Source organism: Chelmon rostratus, chromosome 14, assembly GCF_017976325.1.
Source record: "Chelmon rostratus isolate fCheRos1 chromosome 14, fCheRos1.pri, whole genome shotgun sequence".
NCBI lineage: Eukaryota > Metazoa > Chordata > Actinopteri > Chaetodontiformes > Chaetodontidae > Chelmon > Chelmon rostratus.
In genome coordinates, this window is record NC_055671.1 from 23040269 (window position 1) to 23049932 (window position 9664).

Here is a 9664-nt window from a genome sequence, read left to right on the forward strand (position 1 = left end):
TAAATAAACAGTCGTTGGAAGTTTTTACATATGTGAAAAAAGCTGACTCACCTGCAGTTAAGCCACTGAAAAGTTTGTCGTGAGCTCAGTTAGCCCACTTTGGTTTTTGTCTTTTTATCTTTTTAGCTGAAAAATATATCACATGTTTGAATTCATGTTTGAAAGCCGCTGTATGTTTTTCTGTCATCTTGCAGCTGAAGCTCTGTCACCCAACACGCCCTCGCAGAGCATCAGACGATCCTCTGAAGGTAGCGGCTGCTGACTCCTCTATCACTGTGTGCAACATGTTGTCCTGTCGGAGAGGCAGACTGGAGTTAAATAGAAGTGCTATAGACTTTTGACCCAGACAGGCCACTACATCTCACGCCTACTGAGTCTCCACCTGTAGTCCAAGCTATAAGAAAACACCTTTAATACATTCGACATAGAAGCTATTTGCTTCATCTTTAACGCCAATTTTTTGCCATTTGTGTATGATGTACAGAAAATTGGCTTTTCTATTCTATTTCTATAACATAGAGATAATACAAAGTACAAAAAAATCATTTTCTAACTTGCGTGGACTTTTTTCTGTGACATCAGCTTGTACTTGTGGCTTTGTTCGCATTTACTTCAAGTGGAGCACAGGAATATTTTCTGCTTTCATTTATTAACCCCAAATTTGCACCTTTACCGTCCTTCTCTCCTTCTTCCATTTGTTATGGTCTCTAGTGATTAATAAACCACGCAGTCAGTTTGTCATTACCAGGTCAGTGTGGGGCGGGTGGAATTTATCAAAATAAAGCTGGCGAGGGGAGAAGTAGTCACGTTCACAGGTGGGAAGGCTCCCACTGTCCGGCCTGCCCTAGCGTAAAAATTCTCCTCTGATGCTCCTGGTGTAAATGTTTTTCAAATGTTTGACTCTTTTAGCAGGGAGTTTGGTGGAGGACATTGGTGAAATGATTCTTCAGCTTCGGAGACAAGTGGAGAGCCTCTTCAGCATTAAGTACGGTAAGATACCTGTAGAGCGGGGCTTAACCCTCACTCATACGAGGGCAGGAAGTTATATCAGGCCCATTAAATTTGCAGTGAGACTCTGATCTCTTCCACATGTACACACCCTTTACCAGTGTACAGCTAGTGAAACGTTAAACTTTTATAGTCCATTCCAATATTAATATTGTAAGTTGTAAGTTTCCTTAAATAATTTAACATGTAAGAATTAGTCTGCTCAGTGTGGGACAAATTAGAGGTGATAAAAAAAGACAAAATCTTGGTTTTATTTCAGAGGAGTTAAAGCAAAGAGGTACCAAGCAGTAGTGTTTGGAGCCGTTTAGTAGTGTTTGAGTTACTGTATGCAGGAAGCAGCTGATCATTGATAAGACACTGCTGGTAATTAGCAAAGTAGCAACCAGTGAGCAACACTGGCTGGTACAGCGTCAATAAAATCACTGCACTGTAAGTCTGTCGTTAGTGCTAGATTTTTCTGATGGTAGGATAGATTTTATTATATTTAGATAAAATATGATTTTATTTTGAAAGCCAGGATAATCCAAGTGGACATATGGTGTGAAAGGGTGTGGACCAAACTAATAAAAGTCAAATTTTACATGAGAGGTAATTCTGGTTTATCACAACTGTCACATTTGTCTTGTTTTCTTAGTTTTTGCCATCGTTTCTGCTGGTGAGAATAATCCCACACTCACTAAAGTAACTACAAATCAGTCCAAAGAGGCAAGAACAAACAGACAGGGAGAAAATAAGATGACGGTTAAACCGGATATTGAAACCACCTTATATGTAGGTAAATCTGACAGTGACTCACATCACAAATGTCATGGATAATCCCTCATTGTGCAGGAAAACTGTGGGTTCACAGCTGCAGCTAGTTCATTAGGTCCAAGTTGAACCAGGAAGTCGGTCCTTTAACTGTGATGGATGTTTACGACAGACCGTTTGTATAATCATTGTTCTGTTTCTCTCTTGTTTTTGTTCCAAGTATGTTTGACTTTGTTACAAAATGATCATCTGATTTTGCCGTGTTCCCAAATCATCTCAGCAGCTCATTTTAATGAAGAGTGTGTTATTGTTACTGATAGGAATGATGACCAGACAGCCAACATGCTGTAACCTGGGGTTAACCTGTTATACTCTGTAACTAAGTTCTGTGCTTCTTTTGCTCTTCCTCAGCTGAAGCTCTGGGCCTCCCTGAACCAGCCAAGGTGCCCTACTCCAAGTTCCAGATGTACCCGGAGGATCTGTACGTCACCGGGCTGCCAGAGGGAATCTCCCTCCGGAGGCCCAACTGTTTCGGAGCGGCCAAACTGCGCAAGATCTTGGCTGCTAGCAGTCAGATCCAGTTTGTCATCAAAAGGTGAGTACGGTGATGTGCACATGACGTGTTATCGCACACCGTGTATCAGCTTCATCCTTTATTCATGATTATTTGATTCACTGCTTTCAAAGTATTGTAATAATCTTTGTCTCCAGGCCTGAGCTGTTAACTGAGCAAGTCAAACAAGAGATGCCTTCCATCCCCGTCTGTGATCCAGGTATGTCCTGAGTATGTCCCGTTTACATGGAAATAACAGAAGAATCACATCAGATTGTCCTTTGCCTCTTTCAGCGAGTTATGGCGGCTTTGTTAAGTTGTTTTTGTTGATATTCAGGCCTCGATACGTGACGGTTTTGTCCAGGAAAGAGCACCAAAACCTCACAACAACAAAATCAGAGAGTCGTGTTATTCACTGCGCAATGAAATGATATGAAAATGGCTAAAAGCCCCGGTGAAAAATTAAAGCCACTATGTGCCTGTCATGGTCATGAATATGCAGTTATTTGTTTGTTTCTACTCCAATTATTTTGCCTACATTAGTCATCTTAATCATGGCAGTTGTTGCAGTCGCAGTGCAGCTTAAGTGTTCCTCTGCATACAAGATTACAGTTTGTGTTTTCAACGGCTGCTTTCATACCTGTCAAAATTCAGCATGTCAAAACACTACACTTACCATGATGCTTTGGGGGTCAGGGGTGTGATTCTCAGTGGATTGCTGCTTGCAGTTGCTCTTTTTGAAGGTTTGTTTGCACCAGTATTTTTCTGAGTAATAAATACTCTTCTTCTTCTTCTTCTTGATCAGTAACATTTAAGCTTCTGCCCACAAATTATTTTTTCGTTCTTCTGTACATGCAGTGTGCATTTCAAAAGGATGAAAAACCTGCAGCCATTCCTCACTGTAATAATTGAAGCTCTGAGGATAAAGTAGTATCTGAGCAGACAGTAGGAGGGCTGTGTGCAGAACATTCCACCATCTGGAAGCTCATAATGCAGGTTTAAGATGCTATTTGCTCTGTCCTCTGCAAGCATGAAATTGTGAGGTCAAATCTAGTTCATGCGCTATTTTTAAAATAGCTCTTCTAAAGGAAAAAGAACGTCCTTGCAGGGATTTCCTGCAGCTATCTCAACCTTTTATTCGTGACAAAGCTCAGCTGCTGGAACAAGGAGCAGCTCTTAATGTTTGTTGTGTTCAGTAAATCTAAGAAACGGCAAAAACAAAAGTCTAACCTTTAAATGTTTTTCCAAAGAGCTGGACGCCAAGGACACAACACCAGTAACAGAGGACACTGCAGCTATATCCAAGAGACCTGGATTCTCAGGTACGCTCAGGTTCCAAGTTTCACCTTCAGCGGCCGCTTTGAAGCTTGGATTTGATGCTGTATGTGGTTTAAACATAAATCAGCTTTGTGTTTATCTGCCTCACTTTCAAACTAAACAGTGTCTGAGTAACTGCAGCAGACTCCAAAGAGACACACACATCCAAAACGATGAACTTGCAAGGTGTCTTCTGTTTTCAGAGTGCTTGGAGTCCAAACTGTCCAGGATCGACCTGGCCAACACGCTGCGAGAGCAGGTCCAAGATCTGTTCAACAGGAAGTACGGGGAGGCATTGGGCATTAAGTACCCTGTCCAAGTGCCTTACAAGAGGATCAAGAACAACCCCGACTCGGTCATCATCGAGGGCCTTCCCCCCGGCATCCCCTTCAGAAAGCCCTGCACCTTCGGCTCCCAGAACCTGGAGAGGATCCTGGCAGTCGCTGACAAAATCAGTTTTACCATCACCAGGTAAGAACCCCGATCATTTAAACACCAGTTACTTATTTCCTGTCTTCCTCAGAAACTCTTAACTGAAGGTAGCTCGGCCTAATTTATGCAAACAGAATGACTCATCGTGATCTGTCCACTGCTCGTTATTTAAATGGGTCATCCAAGTCACAGAATCTAATTGGTTGATAGTCATATAATGAAGGATTTAAAATGGCTGTGATATATGTATAATGCACAGCTGAGACACTTCAGCAAACATCAGCCAACACATGCACCTGGACCAGCATCAGCCATCAACAGGTGACAAAAAGAAAGCATCAATTTGTCCTGATTTAATAACAAGACTGAGACTTTCCAGAAAGCCCCTTTCATATCATGATACTATCACCTGCCAATCAACCTGTTTACCTGTGGAATGTTCCAAACAGGTGTTTTTGGAGTGTTCCACAACTGTGTCAATAATTTACATATAAGAACCTATTTTATAAAAGCTGTAACTCAGTTATGGTCCAAACAAAACCCCTTAGCCTTGATTCTGTGGCCTGTCATGATGATAATAATAATAATAATAACGATAGCTTCATTAAAGAACATATTACATTTCAACGACGGCTTTCAAGTTTAAATCATGTCTGATCAAATATTCTGAGATGTTTGTCGTACCTGTTAAACCTCCAACATCATCACTTTGCTTTTTGCAGACCTTTTCAAGGACTCATTCCAAAACCAGGTAAGAGCAGAATGTCATCATCCGGTCTGATTCAGTAACCGTCATGTAGCACAGACAACTCACATTAATGTCGTGTGATACTAACCGTCTTTTTTTATCAGCACCTCGACGCGTCACTTTATTAAAGAAAGCCTACGCCTCGATAAACGGTGAGTACAAAGTGTTCTGCTGCTGTTGCTTCATTGGGAAATAACTTTAAAAAGTCGTCATGAACTGATTCTCTTCTCCTGACAGACGATGATGATATTAACCGCATGGGGGAGAAGGTCGTCCTTCGAGAGCAAGTCAAGGAGCTGTTTAACAAGAAATATGGTAAATAGATAATATTAAAATAATAAATTTTGGTTACGTTGGATTTCTATTGAGGTTTTCAAGGCTGAGGACAATAAGCCTGCCTGTGTGCACGAACACTAAGAACGGATTCACTCTCTCATCTCATCAATCTCTCATTTATTGTCTCATATTTACAATTTTTTTCTTTTTACATTTTTGTGAATGAATGCCCAACATTAGCGTAGTCCTGCACACATCACATGTAGGTGGAAGGCTGTTGGAAATCAGCATCACAAACACTTGTAGTGAGGATCTGACTGGGATTAAAGTTTGCCCATTTAAATAAACTGCTTGTGTTTTGGAGCCAGTGTGCAGGTGTTGCTGCTTTCATGAGTTTATCTTTGCGAACAGATGGAACAGATATAGCTCGTATAGCAGTTATGCTAATGATCAAATTCCACAAATATGCACCCACTCAAGAGCAGGTGGTGTTCATCAGGTTTCAACAAGCAATTTAAGACAAGTTTGTGCAGTTAAGAGGTTTGCAGAATCAGACTGGGAACACTTGTACGAGCAAAGCTCACGGAAAAAGGCAGTTTGAGATGGAAGTACAAAAATAGGCTCGTATGTGAACAGTATGACACTAAAAAAGGAGAAGTAAGAAGTCAAACAGAAAATGCAGCACACATCATTACTAGAATAGTTAGTTTCATATATTTACCTCATTCCTACAGGAATAAGTAGATGCTAAAAAGAAACTTGCCCTCACTACACACATTTCTAACCTTTAAATTTTCAATCAATGTTGTGACTTAACACTTTATTTCTATGAACATTTGCATGTATTTTTTAGCAGAGCTGACGAAAAGACAACCAGCACCCGACCTCCTGTTCGAGGCTCGTTGCTTTTCTTCTCAAGCTCATTTCTGTCTCGTCGTGCCTTTTTGATCATGTTGTCGTGCTTGTGTGTTTAGGTGAAGCTCTGGGCTTAGACCGCTCCGTCGTGGTCCCGTACAAGCTAATCCGTGGCAGTCCAGAGTCTGTAGAAGTTAGTGGCCTTCCAGACGATATCCCCTTCCGCAACCCCAACACTTACGACATCGTGTGCCTGGAGAAAATCCTTCAAGCCGCAGATGAAATAACATTCAACATCAAGAGCCAGCTACAGTGAGTGTTGAGAAACTTGAATATTCAGCAGCCTGTTAGCTGTCACCACGCCGTATATTTCAGTGGGAATTTAGGGTTTTGCCTCTTGGTAGTTAAGCTCATTATGGTTTATTTATGCTTTGGATTTAAATCCAGCCTCTGAGATGTCAAAGAATAAATCTCCCTCTGCAGCAAATGTAAATAATATGAAATAGTCAACAGTATTTTGACGTGGAAGCAGTTAAGCTATGATGAAAGAATGGAGGCAAAGACTTATATCATGCATTTATTTCTTTTTAAGCATGAAATAAGTGCAGTTTGAACAGGACTCAAATGTAAATTACCCAGTTGTTTTTCTTTGTCTGAAATCTTCTGTCTTTTCCTCTCTCATTCAGACCTTTTGCAGAAATCTGTAGCCAAGCTTGTAACACAGGTGAGTGTTTTAACTTCACCTCGTCAGTCAAAGTGGAGCTGTGTGCTGTAAAGCCACATCAAAGTAAAAAACCTTTGCTTCGCGTCTCCAGTAGGAACGAACGCCTCCACCAATCGACGAAAGCGCAAGAGAGTCCAGGAGAGCAACCGAGTACCTGCCTCCTCTGACCTGGGGATATCAACCAATCAGATTCCAGTGATGGTAAGTTTGAAAGTGTGACAGGAGTTGAGAGAGCGACTGTGCGTACAGCGTTGAGGCAAACAAGGATAATCTGATGATAATCTATATTTTTATTATTATCAACAAAAAAATGGAAAGACCCAAGCTAACAATGAATTGATTGAAGGTGATTATTTAAAGGGACAGTGTGTACGATCTGACTATAGTTTAAGTTTAAAACATTTTAAAAAAGTCACTAACATTATGTATTGCTATGTATTGTGTTGCAGAGAGTTAGCATGCTAACCAGCTAGTCCTGGCCCACCCTGTCTGTACTACCACTTTGTACCCGAACAGGCAATAGTCAAACGAGCAGCGAGTTTGCTACGTTTCACAAGCACTCTTAGCTTTTTCAGTCGAATAAATAAACAAAATAAAGTCACAAAATGTCAAGAAAGGAAATATTCTTACAGCTATTTTCCTTATTAAACAGAAAAATACAACTGTAAACCTTCTGAATTCTTGTTTCTCTCTTTTACCAACCTGTGACGAGTTTAATTGCAAAGTTAACTCATCATAAAACACACTTCATTCAAACTCAACATAAAACTCAGTTAAACCGGCTTGTTTTTCCACTGTTACAACTATCACCAGCTCTGGTTTGGTTGACATAATGTCACAGCTCTGCATGCCCTTCCTCTCAGTTTCTTCATCGTCCCTGGAGTCAGAGTCCTGGTTGTAGCTGCTGTAAATCACCCTGGCACTGTTTTCCCTGTCGTTGGTTTGCCTTCTTTTGTCTCGGAGGCTGTTTGGCCCTGATTCGACCGTGTTGACCGGGAGTTCGCTGAGCCTGGATCTGTTGCCCTCTGAGCTTCCCTCTGGAACTGCTAGCTGCACAGCTAACTTAGCTAACAGCAGCTAGTAGCTAAAGTCGAGGAAACTTTGAGAGACATTTTTGTGGGATTTGTTGACAAAAAGAAAACTACAGAATGACTCCAGACTTTTTTAACAGTGGAGTGATGCTTCTCTCAAAATGTGGAAAAGTGCTAGTAATAATAATTGCCGAAATGTCACAAGAGCAGACTTAGCATATTTGATCAGAGCAGAAACAGGAGAATAATCTGAAACTGTTCATTTCATTTCCTCCACGTCAGCACACGACTGTGTGTTTAACTGTAACTACTGAAACCTAATAGTAAAACTGCCTTTTGAGACAAGGTCAACACCTTCTTTGTACTAATGAAAGCATTTCCTTCATCATTATGACTGACTTTCTTCTATCATTGTCTGTGTGTGTGTGTGTGTGTGTGTGCGTGCCTGCAGCAGTGGCCCATGTACATGGTGGACTACAGTGGAGTGAATGTGCAGGTTCCCGGGAAAGTCAATTACTGAAGGACAAACCTGGACTGCAGCAAAGGGATAAAAGGAGGAGTTTGTCAAAGTGATATTCATGACTCTTCCACGTGCGACACTAACACTTTGTCAGAGTGCTAAGACTAAACAATCTCTCCAGACTGAATATAGCGAGCTGAAGGTTTGACTCTGTGAATGACGTCCTGAGTGTTGAGGAACAACAGAATGTATGTGGATCAAAATGTCGCAGGGCAAAAGCTTGGCTTGTTTCCTGCCTCCTGCCTCCACACGGTGCCAGCAGGACAGCTGATCGCGGCAGTAATATGTTTTTTACTAAGCTAAAAAGTCATGCTATTTGCCCTCGCATTTACAAAGTGTCCATCCACTGAGTCATGTTGTTAGATCCATCATTTGGTTGCAATGTATTACTGACAAAAAAATGTCTTTGATAACAACCTGGTTCCATAATATTCAGATATTTGTACTTTTTATTTATTATATTTATTGAAATATAACATTATGTGCAGGGATGTAAAATACATTATTCTGTTCTACAGCTCCTCGAGGAACTATCACAACACTAACAGATGCTACTAGTCGCTCAGTAACTACAGGTAACCGCTGAAATCAAATGAAACAGCAGCAATGAAGTGTCTTAATCGGATGTTGTTGTGACAGCAAGCCATCAGAAATTAAAGGACAAAATGGACTCAGAGTTTGCCCGACAGGACCTGCGCTCACACGGCGGCAGGAAGCACCTGCAGTAAACACAAGACCTTCAATAAACAGCCTCTTCATGTTAGCATCACATTAACAATATGTAAAGTATCTCATTTAAAGTCAGCCTGAATGTATCATGTAAAGGAAAGAATGGTATGTTATTCTGCGATGACTGTCTCTGGACTAACAATATTTAATATGCTGTACCTTAACGCCAATTAGGCCTTTGAAATAAAATGTGTTGCCTTGCATTTTCACTTTGTTGGTGTTTATTTTTCAGTACTGAATGATTTCTGATCAACAGACGGCAGAAACTGATGGAAGCAGGTTAACCTTTCATACAGCTGGTCAGTTAGGAAATAATGTCTCACAGTGAAAATCTTATTGATTTTTTAATTGGGTATAAATATGAAGAATGCAAGAATGAAGAAATTTAAGATTACTGTCTCATAATTGATTACACTGAAAAAAACAGAAGAAATACATTTAATTATTGCTGGGTAAACTCTTATTTGCCTTTAAAGATGTTTGTCACATTTTCCTTCAATAATGCTTGGTTCTTGTGGGAAAATGCTAACATTTCTTCTCCCTCTTGAGATATGTTGGTCACATTTATTTTAAAGGTCTGTAATTTAATTCAAAGTTGCCTTGAAAAGAGCTAGCTGTTAGCATTGACCTCCCTCAGCTGCTGTTGCTACCACTGTTCCTTGTAGCAGGGGACATTTACAGTTTACAAAGATAATAGATGTATTTTCATGTTTTGAAAGAA

General features: G+C 40.5%; 1 protein-coding gene across 3 annotated transcripts in view; it reads left to right on the forward strand.

Annotated features, from left to right (window-relative positions):
- The window catches only part of gtf2ird1 (GTF2I repeat domain containing 1), a 32286-nt gene extending 23140 nt beyond the window's left edge, over window positions 1-9146 (forward strand). The window contains exons 15-27 of one of the 3 annotated variants that reach the window (XM_041952367.1): window positions 195-248; window positions 910-990; window positions 2170-2353; window positions 2470-2531; window positions 3562-3633; window positions 3832-4099; window positions 4783-4811; window positions 4913-4960; window positions 5046-5123; window positions 6059-6251; window positions 6626-6663; window positions 6755-6864; window positions 8146-9146. In XM_041952367.1, coding sequence (XP_041808301.1) covers window positions 195-248; window positions 910-990; window positions 2170-2353; window positions 2470-2531; window positions 3562-3633; window positions 3832-4099; window positions 4783-4811; window positions 4913-4960; window positions 5046-5123; window positions 6059-6251; window positions 6626-6663; window positions 6755-6864; window positions 8146-8214 — 1286 coding nt within the window. In that variant the 3' untranslated portion in view covers window positions 8215-9146. The remainder of the gene's footprint in view (window positions 1-194; window positions 249-909; window positions 991-2169; window positions 2354-2469; window positions 2532-3561; window positions 3634-3831; window positions 4100-4782; window positions 4812-4912; window positions 4961-5045; window positions 5124-6058; window positions 6252-6625; window positions 6664-6754; window positions 6865-8145) is intronic. The other 2 variants (XM_041952369.1, XM_041952368.1) reach the window with 2 other exon arrangements.
- Window positions 9147-9664: the final 518 nt, after the last annotated feature.